Source organism: Trichosurus vulpecula, chromosome 3 (genome assembly GCF_011100635.1).
Source record: "Trichosurus vulpecula isolate mTriVul1 chromosome 3, mTriVul1.pri, whole genome shotgun sequence".
Lineage (NCBI taxonomy): Eukaryota > Metazoa > Chordata > Mammalia > Diprotodontia > Phalangeridae > Trichosurus > Trichosurus vulpecula.
Window position 1 is genome coordinate 178,504,596 of NC_050575.1, and position 21,038 is coordinate 178,525,633.

General features: G+C 39.0%; 1 protein-coding gene across 1 annotated transcript in view; it reads right to left on the reverse strand.

The window, feature by feature from the left end:
• The window catches only part of PRPF6 (pre-mRNA processing factor 6), an 80,674-nt gene extending 69,700 nt beyond the window's left edge, over positions 1-10,974 (reverse strand). The window contains exons 1-3 of the mRNA XM_036751183.1: positions 10,761-10,974; positions 8,936-9,104; positions 7,640-7,758 (exon numbers count right to left, since the gene is read on the reverse strand). Coding sequence (XP_036607078.1) covers positions 7,640-7,758; positions 8,936-9,104; positions 10,761-10,831 — 359 coding nt within the window. The 5' untranslated portion in view covers positions 10,832-10,974. The remainder of the gene's footprint in view (positions 1-7,639; positions 7,759-8,935; positions 9,105-10,760) is intronic.
• Between the last annotated feature and the right edge of the window lie 10,064 nt (positions 10,975-21,038).

Here is a 21,038-nt window from a genome sequence, read left to right on the forward strand (position 1 = left end):
CCTAAGGAACTATTAAAATATGAATTACTATCATTTAAACACAAATATGTATAATTTTTTGGTTGTTCAGTCATTTCAGTGATGCTCAACTCTCTGTGACCCCACTTTGGGTTTTCTTGGCAAAAATATTGGAGTAGTTTGCCATTTCCTTCTCCAGCTCATTTTAAAGATAAGAAAACTGAAGCAAACAGGGTTAAGCGACCTACCTAGAGTCACAAAGCTAGAAGCAAACTGAGTATAGTTTGACATGCACTCCAGATTCTGGAAGAATAACTTTTAAAAAGTTCAGAGAAGGGAAAGGTAGGATCTCATGGACTGAAATTCTACAGGACAAGTAAGACCAGGAGAAATGAAAATGCTTAAGAATAAAACCCTGAAAACATAAAGATAAGAACATTAAGAAGAAAAGACAGGATTGGCTAAAAAGACCAATCTGGATACATGGGAAATTCTTTCACTTAGATTTTTTTTTAAAGACATACAGAAGATGGACAAGTGGACTAATAATAAAGCATAAATACAAAAGCAGGGGGCAGTCCTGTAAAAAAAAAAATCAGCAGGGCAATCAAAATTCAGAATGAGCTAAGGCTGGTGAAAAATGTTAAAAACAATAAAAATGAAGGAATTTTTTTAAGTACTGGGGAAAAGATGAAGATAAAAGGACCATTGCTCAAGGAGGGTGGGAAAATAAAAAGTTATTTTGCTCAACTTTTATTGTGCTTATTTTCTCTTCCAATAAGAATGATCTTGGGACAGAAAGGACAGAACAAAAATGGCTAATAGGAAGTTCAAACCCATAAGAAGTAGAAAGATAGAAAGAGAGCAATCAGATGCTCTAAATAAATTCAAATCACCAGGACCAGATGAACTACATCAAAGAGTATTTTAAAAAACTGATAGTCGAGATTATTGAGCCACTTTAATTGATCTCTCAAAACACTGGGCTACTGAATCAGAGGAAGACAAATGGCATTCCAATTTTCAAAAAATGGGAGAGGCCAATGAGATTGACTTTGATTCATAGGAAAATTATAAATGATTATAGTTATGGTTGATAAATATCTAGAAAAGGAAGAGGTGACCACAAAGAGCACGGCATCATGAAAATAAGTCACGGAACAAAATGAAGAACTGATCACTGTATAATTATCATGACCAAGCCTGGCCCTTCACCCCCTTCCCTTCACTGAAGGACTGGGGATTTATTTTATATCCTACACATCTTCTAAGGTTATTGATTGTTTAATTTTTAGTGGACTCCTTAGGGTTCTTTAAGTGTATCATCTGCAAGAAGTGATAACTTTGTTACTTCTTTATCTCTATCCCTTCAACTTCTTTCTCTTCTTTTATTGCTATAGCCAGCATTTCTAGCACTATGACAAAATGAAGTGCTGACAATGGGCATTCTTTCTTCATCCTTGAATTTATTGGAAAGGATTCCAGCTTACCTCTGTTGCAAATAATGGCAGCTCTTGGATTTTAGATATATGCTATTTACCATATGAAGGAAAGGCCCAATTTACTCTTGTGTTTTCTAATGTTTTTAACAAAAATGGGTGTTATATTGTCAAAAGCTCTTTCCACATCTATTGATATAGTGATATGAAAAATCATATGATTTTTGTTGATTTTCTTCTAAGTATGTTGAAGCTTACAGTTTTCATAATATTAATTCAACCCTAATCACAATATATAATCTTTGTATTAAGTTGTTTTAGCTTCTTTGTTAATGTTTTATATTAAATTTTTTAGATCTATGTTCATTAGGGATATTAGTCTACAATTTTCTTTCTTTTTTCATTCTCTGTGGTTTATTTATTAAGACCATATCTGTGTCATATTAGGGAAATGGTGAGATCTCTTCTTTTCCTATTTTTACCCAAAAATTATGTAATACTGGAATTAATTTTTCTTTGAATATTTAATAGAATTCATTTGTGAATCCATCTGGTGCTGGAGATTTTTTCCTTTGAAAGTTCGCTTTTGGCTTTTGCAGTCTCTTCCTCTGAAACCGAATTAAATACCCTATTTCTTGTTCTATTAATTTGGGAATGTTATACTTTTGTAAATATTCTTTTTTTTTTTCATTTAAGTTGTTGGTTTTGTTGGCATATACTTGGGTAAAACAGTTTCTACTCATGTCCTTTATTTCTTCAATATTTGCTGTGAATTCTCATTTTTCATTTTTGACACCTATAATCTGGTTTTTTCTTTTTAATCAAAATGGCTAAAGATTTGTCTAATTTATTGGGATGAAAAAAACAGCTCCTACTTTATTACTAAAAAGGGTTTTTTTTTTGTTTTCAATTTTGTTAATTTCTTCTTTAATTTTCAAGCTTTCTAGAAAGTTTGGAGTTTAACTGGGGTTTTTTAATTTGTTGGCTTTCTGGTATTTTTAGTTGCATTCCCAACTCATTGATCTGTTCATTCCCTTTTTGTTAATAAAAATATTTAGAAACATAAATTTTCCCTCAAGGACTGCTTTTTCTACATCCCAAAAAATATGGAATGTTATCTTATTGTTGTCATTATCTTTAATGAAGTTATCCATCATTTCTGTGATTTGTTCTTTAATCCAACAATTCTTTAAGATTAAGATATTTAGTATCCAGTAGATTTTTATTATTTTTTTCTGTGGCCCTTTATTTAATAGAATTTTTATTTTATTGTGGTCAGTAAAGGATATATATATAATTTTTCTGCATCTTTTGTGAAGTTCCTATCCTCATGTTCTAAGACATAACTAATTTTTGTAAAGGTGCCATGCACAGCTGAGACAGCTGTCTATTCTTTTCTATTTCTATAGAAATAGAAAACAATAACTTATGCAAACTTGCAGGACGTAAAATAAACCCACACAAATCATCAGCATTTCTTTAAAATACCAATAAAACCCAGCAGGAAGGAAGAGAAAGAGAAACTTCATAAAACTACCACTGAATGTATAAAATACTTGAGAGTCTACCTTTCAGGATACACACAAAAAGAACCATATAAATACAATCAAAAAACCTGTTAACAGAAATAAAGACAGCTCCAAATAATTGGGAAAATATTAATTGCTCATAGGTAAGGTGAACAAATATAATAAAAATGCAATACTACCTAAATTAATTTACTTATACAATACCATACTAGTCAAACTATCAATAGATTACTTTATAGAACTATGAAACGTAATACAGAAATTCTTTTAAAAATCAAGAATTTCAAGATAAATAATGAGAAGAAATGGAAACAAAAGGAACCTAGCCATGGCAGATCTTAATCTATACTACGAAATAGTGGTTAATCAAAGAATTTAGTACGGGTTAATAAACAGATCTATCAATGGAATGGATTTGTTAAACAACATACAAAAGCAAATTATCTAATACCCTAATATTTGATACACATAACGGAAGGAAGAAGACAAGCATTTATTACGCACCTACCATATGCCAGGGTCAGCTAGGTGGCACAGTGGATAGAGTATGGGGCCTGAAGTCAGCAAGACTTATCTTCCTGAATTCAAATCTGGCCTCAGACTCTAGCTCTGTGAACCTGGGCAAGTCACTTAACCCTGTTTGCCTCAGTTTCCTTATCTGTAAAATAAGCTGGAGGAAGAAATAGAAAACCACTCTAATTATCTTTGCCAAGAAAACCCCAAATGGGGTCACAAAGAGTTGGACACACCTGAGCAACATGTGCCAGGCATTGAAATAGAACTTTGCAAACATTATCTCATCTGATCCTCATAACACTCAAAAGGTAGGTGCCATTATTATCCTCATTTAACAGCTGCAGAAACCGAGGTACTTAGAGGTTAAGTAAGTTGCCCAGGGTCACACAGCTAATAAGTATCTGAGGCTGTATTTAAATTCAAGTCTTCCTGACTCCAGGTCCAGAATTCTATGCACTGTGCCACCTAGCTGCCTCTAATGGCCACAGCTACTGGGATAAGGAATATCTAACAAAAACTGCTAAAAAATTGGACAGCGATATGGAAGAAATTAGATTTAGACCAATACCTATATCTTAAACAAAGATAAACTCCAAATGAATGTGACCTGGAAACTAAAGGTCCCACCAAAAACAAATCAGAGAAACATGAAAAAATATCTATCACATCAATGGATAGGAGAAAAGTTAATAACCAAATAGGAATAAAGGGGATCAGAGAAGACAAAATGGGTACTTTTGGTTACATAAACTTAAAAAAGGTTTTGCCCAAACAAATCTAATAAAGCTAAGATTAAAAGTGAAACAATTAACTGGAAAAAATGTTTGCAACACCTCATTTCCAAGTTATATAAGGAACTGATTAACATTTATAAGAAAAAGAGCAATTCCCCAGTTAATAAATGGTTTAAGGAGATAAAGATAGGTCTCTTCAAAGGAAGAAACCAGACTATCTATAGTCACAAGGAAAAAATGCTCCATATCATACTAATTATATCTCACATACATCAGAGTAACGAGGATGACAAAAAAAGGAAAATGATAAATGCTGGAAGGGTTATGGTAAAGAACTGTGAATGGGTACAACACACAAACAAAAAGTTATGTGTCCTTTGATCCAGCTTAGATCACTGCTATAAAATACTCAAAAGAGATCAAAAAAAGAGGAAAAGGTAATCTATACACAAAAAAAATAACAGCTCTTTTTGTGGTGGCAAAAAATTGGAAACTAAAGGGATGTTAATTGAGGAATGGCTGATTATGTCATGACATATAAATATGATGGAATATTACTGTGTTATAAGAAAAGAAGAAACAGATGATTTCAAAAAGACATAGAAAAACTTACATGAATATATTCATATACTGATGGATGGAGAATGAAGCTGAACCAGTAGAACAATCCATAAGATCAATATTACAAAAATGAACAATTTTGAGGATTTTTATAAACTGATGAATGAAATTATCAGAACCAGAATGTAACAACACTAAAAATAAACAACTTTGAAAGATGTAAGAACTATGATAAATGCAATGACCACTCAAGATTCTAGAAGACTGATGATGAAAATGCTATTCATTAAGAGAATGATGGATTTACCATGTAGAATGAGGCTTTTATTTATAAACATATATGTACATATTTTTTTACATAGCTACTGAGGGAATTTGTTTTGTTTGATTACGCATATTTGTTAAGAAAAATTTTTCTTTTCTTTTTCCAATGGATTAAGAGGTGGGAGACAGAAAAGATCATTTTTAATTTTTTTTAATATAGATTGGAGGATGCTACCCATATGAAATGTTGCATGAACTTTCAGAGAGTTTTACTTAACTGCTGCTTTGTTGTAAGAGACTCTCACTAAGTGGAAATAATCTCTTAATGTTTGTAATATAAAAACAAAACACATCAATAACACTTAAGAATAGGAGTAGGGGACTATGAATGGGAAGATGGCATATCCTGTCAGACACAGAATACATGTTAGTTTTGCTGAACTATTTTTTTCTTCTTTTTTATTCTTTGTCACAAAGGATGTCTCACTAGGTAAGAGATGTGGCACATATATTCAGAAATGAATATGAAGCAAAGACAAAAAACATCAATAAAAATACAATAACATTTAAAAAAATACAAGTCCCAAAATCATAAATGTAGAGCTGGAAGGAACCTTAGAGGCCATTTTCAGCCATTTTTAGACTCCTACAGCCTCTTCCTCCAATTGGTGAATTCCTCTATGAACCTGCATTTGAGGAAGCACCCATGCCACCCATGTTCTCTTCAAAGCTGGACCAGCTTATGGCTCACCAGACCAACTCTAAACCTCGGCCCCCACTGGTACCTTCTCTCCTTCCTGCTCCCTCCACCCCTGGCTTTTGAGCTCCCTTTTATATGTCTTCCTTCACTAGAATGAAAGATCCTTGAAGGCAAGGGCTGTTTTTCTTTTTTACCATATTTGTACTACCTGCACCTAGCACAGTGCATAGGACACAATAAACACTTAATAAAAGCTCACCTATCTATTCCAAACTGCTCACTTTACTGATGAGAAAACTGAGGGCCAGAGACCTGTTCCATTTGTCCAAGGTTACAAAGGTAGTAAGCAGCAGTGCTAACATTCAAATCCAGGTCATGAGTTGGAAAGGATCCCTGAGCCATCTGGTCCAACCTCCTCATTCTACTAATGATAACTATGAAGTTCAGGAAGTCTAAGTGACTTAAACAAGGTCATACAAACTGTAAACATCAGAGATGGCAATTAAATTCAGGGCCTCTGACTCCAAATCCAGTGCTCTTTCCACTCTGCTTTGCTGCCTCTCAACTGCCAAGTCATACTAGATTTATTTTCTTGTTTGACTGGCATTTCTGACTAACTGGAGACCATCGTAGACATAGTTTATTTAGATTTCTGCAGAAAATTTGAAAGTTTCTCATGCTACTGTTGTTTTCCACATAGAGATATGGGAATAGATGAGGGCTTCTTAAACTGTTTCTACTCAGACCCCTTTTCAGTTTGGGCACTTTTCCTTGGCATTGGTGCCCTGAGGGCATGTGCAATGCAAAGTGCCCATGCTTTGTGTTCAGTGAACACAAGGTTGCAGTGAAGTTGCAACACAGGCAAGCATGGCCGGAAACTCCTCGGATTCATTCCGTGTTTGATTTTTAATTAATTTTTGGTTGTTGTATGTCCAGAAACCTTTTACTGTTGCCAAATTTTTCTCAACCCCATATGGAGTCACAGCCCACAATTTAAGAAGTACTGGGCTAGATCATAATAGTTAGATGCATTCAGAAATGAAAGATCAGATACAAAAGAATAATCATTAACCGTTAACTGCCAACGTGGAAGGAGGTCTCGTCTTTAATCCTTGCTTTAACATTTTTATCGATGACTTGTACAAAAGCAAAGATGGCAAGCTTATCAAATTTGCAATTGAATCAAAGCTGGGAGGTAGAGCTAATAGTGGATGACAAAGTCAGAAACCAAAATGATCTTTAAAAGGAATGCTGGCCTGAATTTAATAAAATAGAAGTTTAATCAACTTTAAAGAACTTTTAAAAACAAAAAATCTCGACCAGTATAAGACATGAATGGTTTGGCTATAAAGAAGTTTGTCTGAAAAACATCTGGGGGTTTTACTAGGCCACAAGTTCAATAAGTCAACACTGTGGGAGGGCAGTCAAAAAAAACTAATGCCATCTTACAAGAGAGATCATTGTGTTACGATTAGAAAGGTGACAGTCTCATTGTACACATCTCAAATACTGTGTTTACTTCTGTGGTTTGAAATTTGACGCATACTAACTTGTTCAAAATATCAAATGTAAATTTTTGGCACAGCCAGGTGCAGAACTCAAGACTTTCTGACTCCTCTATTCAAGCTCCAAGATCATAATGATTTTTTGATAAGTCCCCAGCAAGCATTTATAGAGCAATGAAAGGAACAGTGGATTCAGAGTACCTGGATTCAAATACCATCTCTACTCCTTCTTGTGTGACCTTGGGCATGTCACTTAACTTCCCTCAGCCTCAATTTCTCCATCTGTTAAAAATAAAGATATAGGACTAGGTGACCCCTGAGGTCCCTTTCAGCTCTAGATTTGTGATCTAAGTGGATACTACCACAGCCTAAAGATCTAGCTGTTCTTGGAAATTAAATAAACTAAAAAGAATGGAGCAAAAGTTGCCCTTACCTCCTTTCTTTTCTTCTTTCGTCCATCCTTTTGTCTAGTGCTGCATAAATAGCATCTGCTTCCTCATCATCTTTTTCATAAGGACCACTGGAGAAAAGACTTCCAGCATAACCATTAAACTAAGAGCCAAAGAAATATTTTTTAAATTAATTTATTCCTTTAACATGAATAACATCAACAGAAAAAAGGATAACCACCTCTTATCAACATAAGCCTAGGTAAAAAATGTCTCTTCCATACTTCCAGAAAAGGTACATACTACAGAATGTTTTAAAGAATAAAACCTTAACTTAGAAAGTGTTGTTATATAGTTATGAATTACAGAATACCACAATATCAAAGTCAAAAATGCAGAGAATCCAAAGAGTAATTAAAAAAAAAACCACATGGAGAGTATAAGTAGGTCATCTTATTAATGACAACTTATGTTCAAATAGTGGTGTAAAAGATGCGGTCGACAGACAACTAGAAAAAAAGGTGGAATGGTCAAATTTTAAGAACAAAGAATAACAGATGGACTCCTAGAGTGGTGAACTGGTACCTAACAAATACTCAACAAAAAAGAGGAAGGTCTCCAGGGCATTGGAGAGATACTCCAGAGAGAAGTTGAACATAAGATGACATGGTATGGATAGAATGCAGTCTAATCAGATGAAGGAAGGGTCTATCTAGAGATCATGGATCTAAATTATTTCTCTTCACTAATCAGAAGGAATATAATGCAGAAGTATAACAAAAAATAAATACCAGCAACCAAACTTATGAATGTTCACTATCACTCACAAAATGTCCTTGGCCTCAAGGAACAAATACAGACATGAGAATTCATCTCCCTTCTTTGCAGAGGGGCCTACCAAAACAGTGATATGTTCATAAGTTTTACTCAACTTTCTTGTCCACTTTTTTATTATTTATTATAAAGGACATCTCAGGGCAGAATGGAAGAACACATTGGGAAATATAGATAAAACAAAACATAACAATAATTTTTAAAAATCAACATGCTACATTAATGCAAACATTTTCTTGCTTTCTACTTGTTATTCTGGTACGGCTGAACCTAAATGATCTCTTCTGTGGAGGTACAAAACTTATATAAACATTTCATTTCATTCTTACCCTTTCTCACCTTGTTAACGGTCTCATAAATAGCTAAAACATAAAAAATAAATTAGCCACCCGGATTATTCTCTAGCACAGGTGCTGTGGCATAATAGTAGGAGGAGTTTAGAGAGTCTCTCTTCCTAGGTAGGGGTTATCAAAAAAGTTCATGAAAGGCCCAATATATATTATCACCTCATCATAGTTAGTGTCATTCAGATCTTCATCATCATCATCTGCAGCCTGGTTTTTCTTCATCTGGTCCCCTACAGTCCTCTTGCCTGGTGGAGCATGTCGATCATCCACTGGGTCATTGGCATCTCGAGCAGGCCCAATATCTGATCGGGTGGTAAAACCAGTAGCTCTGCAGGAAATGGCATGGATTCAGCTACTGATATATAATCGCTCTTAACAAATGCTTAAGATGTTTGTTTAATATCAATATATGACACTTATATAGAGATTTAAGGTTTGCAAAGTGATTTACACACGTAGTCTCATTTCAGACCCAAAATAATCCCGTGAGGTATATACATCTATTACTCTTTCCATTTTATGTGTAAAGAAGCTATGGTTCAGAAAGGTTAAATGAGTGGTATGGTCACACATCTAATAAGTATAAGAGGCAGGATTTTAATCCAAGTGAAGCCTCTATCGACAAAGCCACAGTGCTTCTTAACAGATTTCAAGCAAGTCAGAAAGTACTTATTAAGCACCTACTATATTACAGGATGCTGAGCACTGGGAATACAAAGAAAGGCAAAAACAGTCCCTGCCCTCAAGGAGCAAGGACTCCTAAAGAGTAGAGACAACATGCAAACAACTATACATACATAGAACAAAATAGAGAAAATCTGAGAGGGAAAGCACTAATATTCAGAACTGAGAAACAAAGGTATCTTGCAGAAGGTGGGGTTTAACAGACATGAAGTAAAGCAAGTAAAGGTAAGGAGGGAGAGAAATTCCATTTCATCTACCTTATCCTCATACCCATTTCCTTCCTCTTTTTTCCTAGCATCCACCTAAACACTTTTATTTCTCTAAGTAAACAGAAATTTAAAGGGGAAAAAAGTAATTTTAAGATGCCACAGAACTATTTCAATGGAGATTAACTAATCATTGCTATATTCTCAAAACAAAACTTAAATGCTACAAACTGTATAGAAAGATGAAATCTCTGGTCTACTGTCGAAAGGACATTGTATTCAGTTTTTCTCCCCTAACTGGATAAATGTATGTTAAGGCAGAGGAAATGATGGGATGAGAAAGGGAAAAATGAGGCGGGAAAAATGAAAGCAAGGGTAAGGTGGGAGAAAAAGAGATAGAATGAGATACTACAATCTGCCCATCCCAGGATCAAGAAAGTGCGCTTGAATGCAAGGCATTAGGGTTTCCCAAAAAGAACCCTGGGCTGAATCAGGAATCCCGAAGTCGAAAATGCCTGCAGTGACATTTACTGCCTAAGGTGGCAAGTCACCTAACCTCCCTAAACTCAGGTTATCTGACTTGTAAAACGTAGGTGATGTGTTCTTGCATCAGTCACGCCAGAGTTGTCTTTTGCAAACTCTGAAGCATAATAGGAACATGGCTTAGTTATTACTGAACTGTGATTATTGTTATGAGGCAGTAGTTGTTTGGAAAAAGATGGGTAAGAAGAACGAACAGAAGCTTAAGTCCTGCCGGGAAATCGGAGGGAACGAAGAGAGTGGGAGACAGGAGAGAAACAGTGAGGAGAGAGACAGAGAGGAAAGGAGGGAGGAGAGAGAGGAGAAAGAACGAGAACTGTGGGGTGGGGGAAGAGAGTGTGTGTGAGAGAAAGTGTGTGATAGAGTGTGAGTGTGTATGTCAGTTTTAGCGACCAGCCCTCCCCACACAGCCTCCATAGCTCCCCGACCCTCCCCCGAGGACGCAGACAACCAGAGAGCAGAGGAGGGAGTGAGAGACGCAGCTTCCCCCGGCCCAGGGCCGCCTCGCTCCCCGTTCTGGCCCCGGCCTCGGCTCCGCTGCAGCCCCTGCTCACCCGCGGCCCAGCCCCGGCACGTAGCCAAGGGGCGCGGGCATTCCCAGGAACGGCTTCTTCTTCTTGTTCATGGTGGCGGCTGGAAGCGGGAAGGCCGGGGGTCGCCGGGGAAGCGCAGGAGACCCCCTAGGTTACTACTCTGAGACTGAGGTGTCGCAGAACCGCGGACCCGAGAAGGCGGAAGTGCGTCACCCGAAACCCGGAAGTGTAGGACGTCTCCGTTGCGACGCCCCACCCCGTTTCTTCCTCTCTGAAGGTTGACAGGAAGCGCTTTTCCCCTAGCCTTCCGGCCCGACGGTGTCAAAACGGCGAGGTCACTAATGTGGTAGGTGTCTACGCATGCGTAGGAGTCCTGCTCTCGGGATCTCGCCGTGGCCGTGTGAATGCAGGAGCATTTTTTTGCGCATGCGCACAGGTACACAACTTTACCCATTACCTGCGTAAAGCTGCCCACGCTATTCCTACTTAGCTCACCCCACAGGTGCAATACACATAGCAAAAACACGCCAAGCTTCCAGCTTATGAATACAGACACACGCAAACACAATTCAGGTCACTCAACAAGCCTTTATTTAATACCTGCTAAATTTGCCAAGTATTCTGATAGGACCGAGATAAAATGACAAAAATGAAACGTTACCTACCGTGAAGTAGCTTACCCTGGGGGAAAAAACAGGCGCACAGACGAATAAACACAAAAAAATGTAGGGGGTAGCACTAAAGAACCAGAAAAGTCCGTGGTTGGGGGATTACAGTAGAGCTGAGGTATGAAAGTGGCTAAGGAGTCCAAAAAGCAAAGGTGAGGAGAAAACTCTAAAGTATATGAAACAGCCTGGATAAAGGCGAGAAGGTAGGATATGGATTTCAGAGGAATAGCAAGTGGATCAGTTTGGCTGAAAGGTAGAATTTGTAAGTGAGACTAATGTTTGGAAAGAGAGTTTGAGGCCAGATTTTGAAGGGCTTTGCAGACTACGGAGAGGAGTTTGTTATTTTACCAGAGATGTGACTATGAGTGAAGAGGACAGAGGTGAGAGATGTTAAGGTTAGATCAATAAAATTTAGCAATTCATTGGATGTAGGAGATAAGGAAGAGCTAAGGGTCAAGGATGACACCCAACATAGTTTGTGAACCTGATTGAAAGGACTGTGGTGCCTTCGTGGAAGTTAAGAAGGATGGGCTTGAGAAGGAGGATTATGAAATTCTGTTGTGAACATGTTGAGTATGAGATGCCTGCAGGCCAACCAGGCAAATATGTCCAGTAGGGAGTTGGTGATGTCGGATTGGGACTGAAGAAAGAGATGTAGAATAGATATGGAAATTGGGCAAACATTCAGAGGTGATATTTGAATCCATGAGAAGCTGATGAGATCACCTACTAGAGGAGCTTTTAACATGGGAACTAAAAGCTTGGGTTTTTAAAAGTATTTTGATAATTTCACTATAATTGTTTTACTTTGCAATCATATGTGTTTTATTTTATACATTCAAAAATATTATTCTGAGAGTGGGTCTGTAGCTTCACCAGACTGCCAAAAGGTGCCTCCCCAAAAAAAGTTAAGAACATTTGACTTGGGCACAGAAATGAAGCTGGTACATGGCACCTTGGGGTGGAGTTGGGGGGAAGTACATGGACAGCAGTCTAGCAAAGCAGATTGAGAAGTATCTGTCACAGAAGTTGGAAAAGAAATAAGTACATAACAGTAGCTAACATTTATATAGCATTTATTATGCATCAGGCACTGTTGTGTTACAGTTATTATCTTATTTGGTCCTCACAACAACTCTGAGCTTCTGGCAGGGGGAATGAAAAAAAGGGGAAGAATTTTGTTGTTGTTCAGTCATTACAGTCATGTCCAACTCTTCAAGACCCCATTTGGGGTTTTCTTGATAAAGACAACGGAGTGGTTTGCCATTTCCATATCTAGTTCATTTTACAGATAAGGAAACTGAGGCAAACAGGGATCGGCAACTTGCCCACAGTCACCCAGCTAGTTAGTGTCTGAGGCCAGATTTGAACTCATGAAGATAAGGCTTCCTGACTGAAGGCTTGGCACTCTGTGTATTATGGTGCCACCTAGCTGCCCTGCTTTTCCAATGCAGCTGTGCTATTCAAGCCTCTGAACTTTTCTAAGATGTGCAATGTTAATTTTGCATTTAAGGCCTTTGCCATACATTTCTCTGTCTTTTCACCCCTCCTTACCTTTCTGCTCCACTAAAATCTCACTGGGGCACACAATTATACCTCTGTTGTCATATTTTGAGGAATCTTGTATAAACTTGAGGTATGTCCCTGCCCTCAAGGAGTTTATAATCTAAGGGGAGACATGCAAACAAATACATACAAAGCAAGCTATGTTACAGGAAAAGTAGGAGTGACTAACAGGGGGGAGGCACTGGAATTAAGAGGGGTTAGGAAAGGTTTCCTAATTGAGTCTTAAAGAAAGCCAGGGAAGTCAGTAGTTGGAGTAAAGGAAGAGCATTCCAGCCATGGAGGACAGCCAGAGAAAATGCCCAGAGCTGAGAGATGGAGTGTAGTCTTCATGGAACAGCCAAGAGGCCAGTGTCACGGGACTGAGGAATGTGTGCTGGGGAATAAAGTGTAAGAAGACTGAAAAGGTAGGAGGGGGCTAGGTTATGAAGGGCTTTGAATGCTGAACAGACCATTTTGTACGTGTCTCTGGAAGTGATAGGGAACCACTGGAGTTTATTGAGTTGGGGGTGGGAGGTGGGAAAGGGGGAGGGACATGATCAGCCCTGCACTTTAGGAAAACCACTTTAGTGGTTGAATGGAGGTTGGATTGAAGTAGGAAGAGACTTGAGGCAGACAGACCCACCAGCAGGCTACTGCAATAATCCAAGTTTCAGGTGTTGAGGGCCTACACTAGAATGGTGTCAGAAGAGAAAAGGGGGAGTATTTGAGAGATGTTACAAAAGTGAAATCGACAAGCCTTGGCAATAGATTGGATGGGGGGGGGGCGGGAAGGAGCCTGAGATTATGAGGGATCCAGGTTAACTTTTAGGTTGTGAGCTGAGGGACTGGAAAGTTGGCGTTGCCTTGTACAGTAATAGGGAAACTAGAAGATAGGGAGGACATGGGGGAAAGATAATGAATTCCAGATATCTACTGGACATCCAGTTAGAGATGTCTGAAAGGCAGTTGGAGATATGAGATTAGAAGTCAGCAGAGAGTTTGGGGCAGGATAGGTAGATTTAGGACTCATCAGCATAGAGATGGGCCTACAGTCAGGAAGACTATGTGACCTTGGGCAAGTCACTTAACCCTGTTTGCCTCAGTTTCCTCATCTGTAGAATGAACTTCAGAAAGAAATAGCAAACCACTCCAGTACCTTTGCCAAGAAAACCTTAAATGGGGTCAGGAAGAATCTAACACGACTGAACAAGAAAGGGTGTATTGTTTTGTTGATTGTCTAAACTTAAGAAAGGGGTAAAAAAAATGTTAATAATGTTGATTAAAGTTAAAAAACGTCACCTGCTCCTCAGGGCTGGGTGTTAAACATTTGCCAGTACATCAGTGGATCAAAGTCATACCTAACACATGTGAATATACACACATATGAGACCAGAACCAGAAGAAGGGAAAGAGAAAATGATCAGAATCTGAGAGGCAACAGTCCCTGAGCCAAACTTCCCCAATACCTCCTCATATTCCACATGCTTGCTCAAGTACTCATAAAAGCATCACCGTACCTACCAGCATGCTACCATTTTCTCTTTGTAATCCCTTGGCCCAGACTTGTGACATGCATATGACCTACCCATCTGGAAGAGACTTGCCTTGTTAGGTACCCTGTTCTGGTAGCCCATTCTGAGGGAGGAAGCTGGAGGGCCTGAGGCTATGAAATCTTCCACTAATACCACCATCACCACCCCATACACACTCACCCAGAGGTATACTAGTAAATGCTTAAAAACAGACCCTCTGGGAAAAATGGACATATGGCAAACTTCTAAGTTTACTCTGCATCTAGCAATTTCTCCATCACTTTCTTAAGTCTAGACAATCAACAAAGCAGTAGCTCAAACCCTGATTTGTAACACCGGCCAATTTCTGAGGTGAAATACTCACACAGGAAATTTAACATTCAGCTCTCCCAAGCAGGTTTGAGCTGACTCCAGCATACTGTTGCCACTCACTCCTCAAACCTACAGGAGTCCCTCCCACAGGGCCAACTTGTGGAAGTAGGCAGGGCTGAATATTCATTAACTTTAGGACCTGTCAGTCATCAGCTCTTTGCTTTCCCTGGCAAAGAACTGGCCTCAGAAACTGGTTGACATGTTTAGGCAACAGGAAGGAGAGACCATCTCTTCCTGACTGTGGGAGCATGTGGGTGTGGCAGCAGCCCCCAGGGCAAAGCCACAAGGACATAGCATAGGAATGAGACTAGGGTAAAAAAAATTAGGAGTAAGACTAAAATGTATGGAGCCAGAGCCCTAGAAAGACAGTCCTCCAAGAGAGACCAGGCTACTCCATGGCAGTGCAGCCAAACTGATCCTGGGAGGAAGCCCTGGGATCAGATAAGGAAGGGCTGTTCTCACCCAAGGCTTCTAAAACAGGACTGAGGCAAAAGTCAAATTTGGAAATAGAACCAGAGCCCCTAAAATGTGCCAGCCAAGCCTTTCTGTGTTGAGAGATTAGACACTGCATATTCTGAAGATCCTAGATAGCCACATTATTTTGTTTTGTGTCTCCGTCATTGATTTAACAAAGTTTCTTTTGAAATATTCAGGCCATCTCTTTGCAGCATAGGGTTTAGGGCAGCAATTATCAGGAGGGTGCATGGGGTCAAAACTATTTTATAATTATAAGAAGACATTTTAATTTATAATACAATAAATATCATTATATAACTCCACATGAACCAAAGTTCTTTGGGACAACCTCAGTAATTTTTAGGAGTTGCTGTAAAGAGACCCAGAAGTTTGAGAAGGGTTGGTATATGGTGTATCCATGCTTAAATTGAAGGAACTTGAAGGATCTGCGCCCCCTGGAGGTTTATATTTTCGCTGGTTCCCCTTCCTGCCTTGAGTCTTCTCTCGGGAGTTCCCCAGGGTGTCTGACTGTGAACTTCTAATTTACCTAAGTCAGAATTAGGGGAGTCCCATACACAAGTGAGATGTAGACAACCTTGTTCTCCCCAAAACAATCACAGAGTTCATAATGCTGAGTCGAAGTGAGCAGAACCAAGAGAACACTGTATACAGTAACAAGACTGTGCAATGACCAACTTTGATAGACTTAGCTCTTAGCAATACAAGGATATAAGACAATTCCAAAAGACTCATGATGGAAAATGCTTATCCACATCCAGAGAAAGAACTATGGCATCTGAAGTAAGATCAAAGAATACTGTTTTCTCTTTTTTTTTCTTTCCCATAGTTTTTCCCTTTTGTTCTGATTCTTCCTTCACAACATGACTAATGTAGAAATATCTGTAATAAGATTGTACATGTATAGCCTATATCAGATTGCTTGCCATCTTGGGGAGGGAGAGAGAAAAATTTGGAACTCCAAATCTTGTAAAAGTGAATGTTGAAAACTATCTTTACATATAATTGGAAAAAAAAATAAAATACTATTAAGTAGAAAAAAGATCAATCACAGAGTTCACTCAGAGCTGGACCATATCTAGGGTTGACTGGACTACTCTTCAGTCTTTTGGAGTTTTATCCAAAGGAAGGTTAGTTCCCTGGTGCCTAGGACATCTGAGATATCTTGAGGAGAAGGGAGTATCATGAATCTCCAGAGTCCATGAGGAAACTCTCAGCCTCACTGAATTCAGAGACTTAAAGGAAGAGTAAGGACTACCTCATTTTTACATTTACACTGCTTGGCATGTAGGCATGTAATAAACACCCATTAATTGACTGGTTGATGAGTCACCCTCTTAGTTCTCCCTGAAGCAGTGAGACAGTCCATACCTTTAAGAATTTTACATCTCTTTTAGATCTTCAAATTCAGAGAGTCTAGGATACCCCATGGGGAATCATAGCTTGAGGCCCAGCTCCTATCCCCCTTAAGCTATCTCAGTTGTCCTGAGCACCTGGAAACTAATTTTCTTTTGACGAAAACTACCTGATTTCAGCCTCTACCTCCCCATTTTTCTCAGCCATCATGCTGTCCTTAAATCTTGTATAGTAGGGAGCTGCCCCTGATTTGGGAATCTGATCACCTACACACATACACCCCTAGAAGTAACATCCCAAGGCAGAATTCTTACCCTGGGGCTTGGAAGAATCAGGAAGAAACAGGGGACTAGGACAGAAGCTTAACTTACGGTGTTTCTCCATGTATAAGACACACCCTTTTCGAAAAATTTGGGGTCTAAAAACTGGGTGCATCTTATGTAGTGGTTGTAGATTTTTTTTACTTGCATTTCCCACTTTTTTGCACTTGCTGTCTTTGCGCTCATTGTTTCGCATTTGTTACCAGTATGTTAGGTTACATTTTGCAACGTTCTGCCCAGAAATGGCTCAGAAAAGCTTTTCATACAGTGCTGAATTCAAGTTAAAAGTGATTCAGTTTGCAAAAGTGAATGGAAATCGTGCTGCTGAACATAAGTTTGGTCCTCCTCCAACTGAGAAAACAATCTGAGACTGGCTATGGGAAGAAGAAAGCCTACTGAAAACGCCATGGCAGAAGAACGCCATGAGAGGCAAGTCAGCAAAATGGCCTGATTTAGAGAGGGAATTGAAGATGTGGATTGAAGAGCAAAGGGCAGTTGGAATTCCTGTGTCCACAAAGATGGTTCAGCATGAGGCAAGGAGAATTGCTGATGAAAAAGAAGTTACTGATTTCAAAGGAGGACACAATTGGTGCCTCAGGTTCATGAAACAGAATGGACTAAGCATGTGTACATGCACCAGACTTGCCCAAAAGATGCCTGAAAGCTGTGAGCAGATGAATAAAACTTGAGTTCAATAACTTTATGTAATACATTTTTTTTTCAAATTTCGGGCCCTAAAATTAAGGCACGTCTTATACATGGGGAAATACGGTATTTGCCCCAAACCATACAACTTAACATCAGTAATGAGGACTCAGTTGAAAGCAGGTCTTTTGATTTCATCTAATATTCATTTCATTATACATATACATCACTTTGTTCTTTTCTAGAGACCCAACTGAGTTACCAGAGTGGTACAGGCTAGAGAGTGGAGCTCATATTTCCGTAGCACATTAAAGGTTTAGAGTGCTTGCTTCACACTGATCTTGTAGAGGAGTTGTTTTAACTATGCATTATGTGATCCTCAATAAACTCCAGTGGCTCCCTATTGCCTCCAGGAACAAATGCAAAATGTTGTTTGACATTCAAAACCCTTCACAACCTAGGCCCCTCCTACCTTTCCAGTCTTCTTACATTTTACTCTCCAGCACATATTCTTTGATCCAGTGACCATGATCTCCTTGTTCCATGAACAAGATACTCCATCCCTCACCTCTGGGCATTCTCTCTGGCTGCTCTCCATGCCTGGGATGCTCTTCCTCCTCCACTCCAACTATTGACCTCCCTGGCTTAAGTCCCAACCAAAACTTCACCTTCTACAAGAAGCCGTTCCCAAGCCCTCTTAATTCCAGTGCTTCCCTTTTTAAACTATTTCCTATTTACCCTATGCATAGCTTGGTTTGTATATATTTGTTTGCATGTTGTCTCCCGCATTAGACTGTAAGCTTCTTGAGGATAGGAACTGTCTTTTGCCTCTTTTTGTATCCCCAGCACTTAGCCCAGTGTCTGGCACATAGTAGGAACTTAATAAATGTTTGTGGAATTGAATATGAGAAAAGTGAGGATCAGAGGGGTTGAGTGACTTATACAAACTTGCACAGTAAATTGGATTGCCCAAAGTCAGACAATCAGGATTTGGATCCATGTCTGCTGATTCCAACATCCTTTCCCCACTTGTGACATGAAGAAACTACTTTTCTCCTGTGTTTTTTTTTTCTATGCTTACTCTTTAGTGGAACTTCACTTCAAAGGAGGAGGGGAAGAAGTGATGTCTGAATGTCTGTCAAGTTTATCATGATATAGAGTATAGCCCTAAAGAATAATAAACTCAGCTTAACAGATGAGCATCTCCCAACACCTTCATGTAGTAGAAGGAGCACTGGATTTGGAGTTAGGGGACATGGGTTCAAATCCTGCCTCTGCTACTTGAGGTCTGTGTGACTTGGGGTAAGTCACTTCCACTCTCCTGACCTCTGTTTCCTCATTTTCAGAAGCAGTTGGGCAAGAAGGCCTTTAAATTCTCTTCCAGGTCTAAATATATGATCTCATGATCATTGTTCCAGCAGACAATTTCTTCCCTGAACTCAGACAGAAAGGGGGAATAGAAGGATCATTAACTTAAAGCACTTAAAGAGCATTTAGAGATTAACTAGCCCAGAGATGTCAAACTCATAGAAATGGGAGACACCAATCTATGCATAAGGATCCCAGTGGACCACATATTGACTTAGTAATTGTATCTGTATTTTATCGTATTTTTATTTATTTTGCTAAATATTTCCAATACATTATAATCTCTGCTTCCAACCATATGGGGAAATGTTGTTGGGCCACATGTGGGCCATGGGCCACGCATTTGTTACCCATAACCTAAGCCAACCCCTTTTATTTTATTTGTGTCACCAGCGCTCAGCACATACCTTGGCACATAAATAAGGACTTAATAAATGCTCATTCATTCACATATTTTGTACATGAAGGAACTGAGGCCCAGAGGTATTGAACAATTTGCCCAAGATCACACAGGCATCCAGAATTTGGACACAGGCCCTCTCACTCCAAAGCCAGTGGTCTGGAGCAATGCAGTCAGGACTGGCAAGGAGGATGTTAGACTTTGGTGCCCCAAGCAGTTGAATAGAAGAATGGTTTTATACATATGAGGATTTGACTATGTTTCACATCATATTTTGTTGTGTTTTATTTTTAATTTGCTAGCAAAGTTTTAAAAACCTTTATTTTCAGTGGGATTCAATTCAACAAATATTTATTAATAACAGTGTTTACATAGCACTTTAAGGTTTTCAAAGCACTTTATAAATATTATGTTATTTGACCCTCACAGCAACCTTCAGAGGTAGGTGCTGTTATTATTATCCCTATTTTACTGATTCAGAAACTGAGGCAGATAGAGGTTAAATGACCCAAGTGGAATTTAAACTCGAGTCTCCTCGACTCCAGACCCAGGGTTCTACCGACTGTACCACCTAGCTGACAGCTATTAACACCAACTGTGTACAGAGCACTTTGTTAGTGCAACATTTTCTCTAGACTCACTTTCCCAAGCCCTCTCAGACTTGGTCCCCAGAAGGGGGCTTCTCCCATAAGGGATGCTATCACTATGCTAATGCTCTCACTGTCAAGGTTCTATCTGGTGTGCTCCCAAATAGAAATTAACCAGTTGAAGTCTCTCCAATATTAACCAGCTGACATTAGTTCTTTTTTTTACAAAAGGAATTTATTGAGAAGGTAATAAAAATCACAGCTGACATTTATAGAGTGTTTATATGTGTGTCAGACACTATGCTAAGCTCTTTACAATTATTATCTCATTGGATCCTTACAACAAACCCTGAGAGGTAGGTGCTATTATTAGGCCCATTTATAGATGAGAGAACTGAAGCAAAAAGAGGTTAAGTGACTTGTCCAGGATCGCCCAACTAGTAAGCATAGTAAGTTATAACAAGAATAGTCATTACAAAACCCTCTGTCTCAAACCAGGAGGAACACACACACAAAAGGTCCTTGGGGAGAGCGCTTTGAAATTTAATGTACAAAGGCAGTAAGATATATGTGAAAAGAACATGTGGGCAGTAGGAGTATTTCAATATTCCTGGGCCTAAGAGTCCTTTTTTTTCCTTCACAAAATCCCACCAAGTGTGCTTCTAAGGATGGTGTCCTCAAAGGGTTAATCTCTCCCTTGTTAAACTAGGTTACCTCCTTGAGAGACTCAGTGTCTCAAGTGACAGGTCAATCCATTGATGGTCTGGGTAAAGGTTATTTGGCTGCTGCTACTAACTTTGCAATGCCAGTTAGTGGGACCTAAGGCGGCTTTGATAGATCTTCCCGTCTCCATGGGCACACAGGCACTCCCATCTCAGAATACTCGTTCACCTGAGATCAGGAGAGAAACAGCACAAAAAAAAATAGGTACAATGTCCTCAGGGACACATGGCAGCCAGGTTAGGAGATAAGGTAACCCTTGCCCTCACCTGATGGCTCATATCAATCCTCCTCGATTGAAAGCCTCCAGGG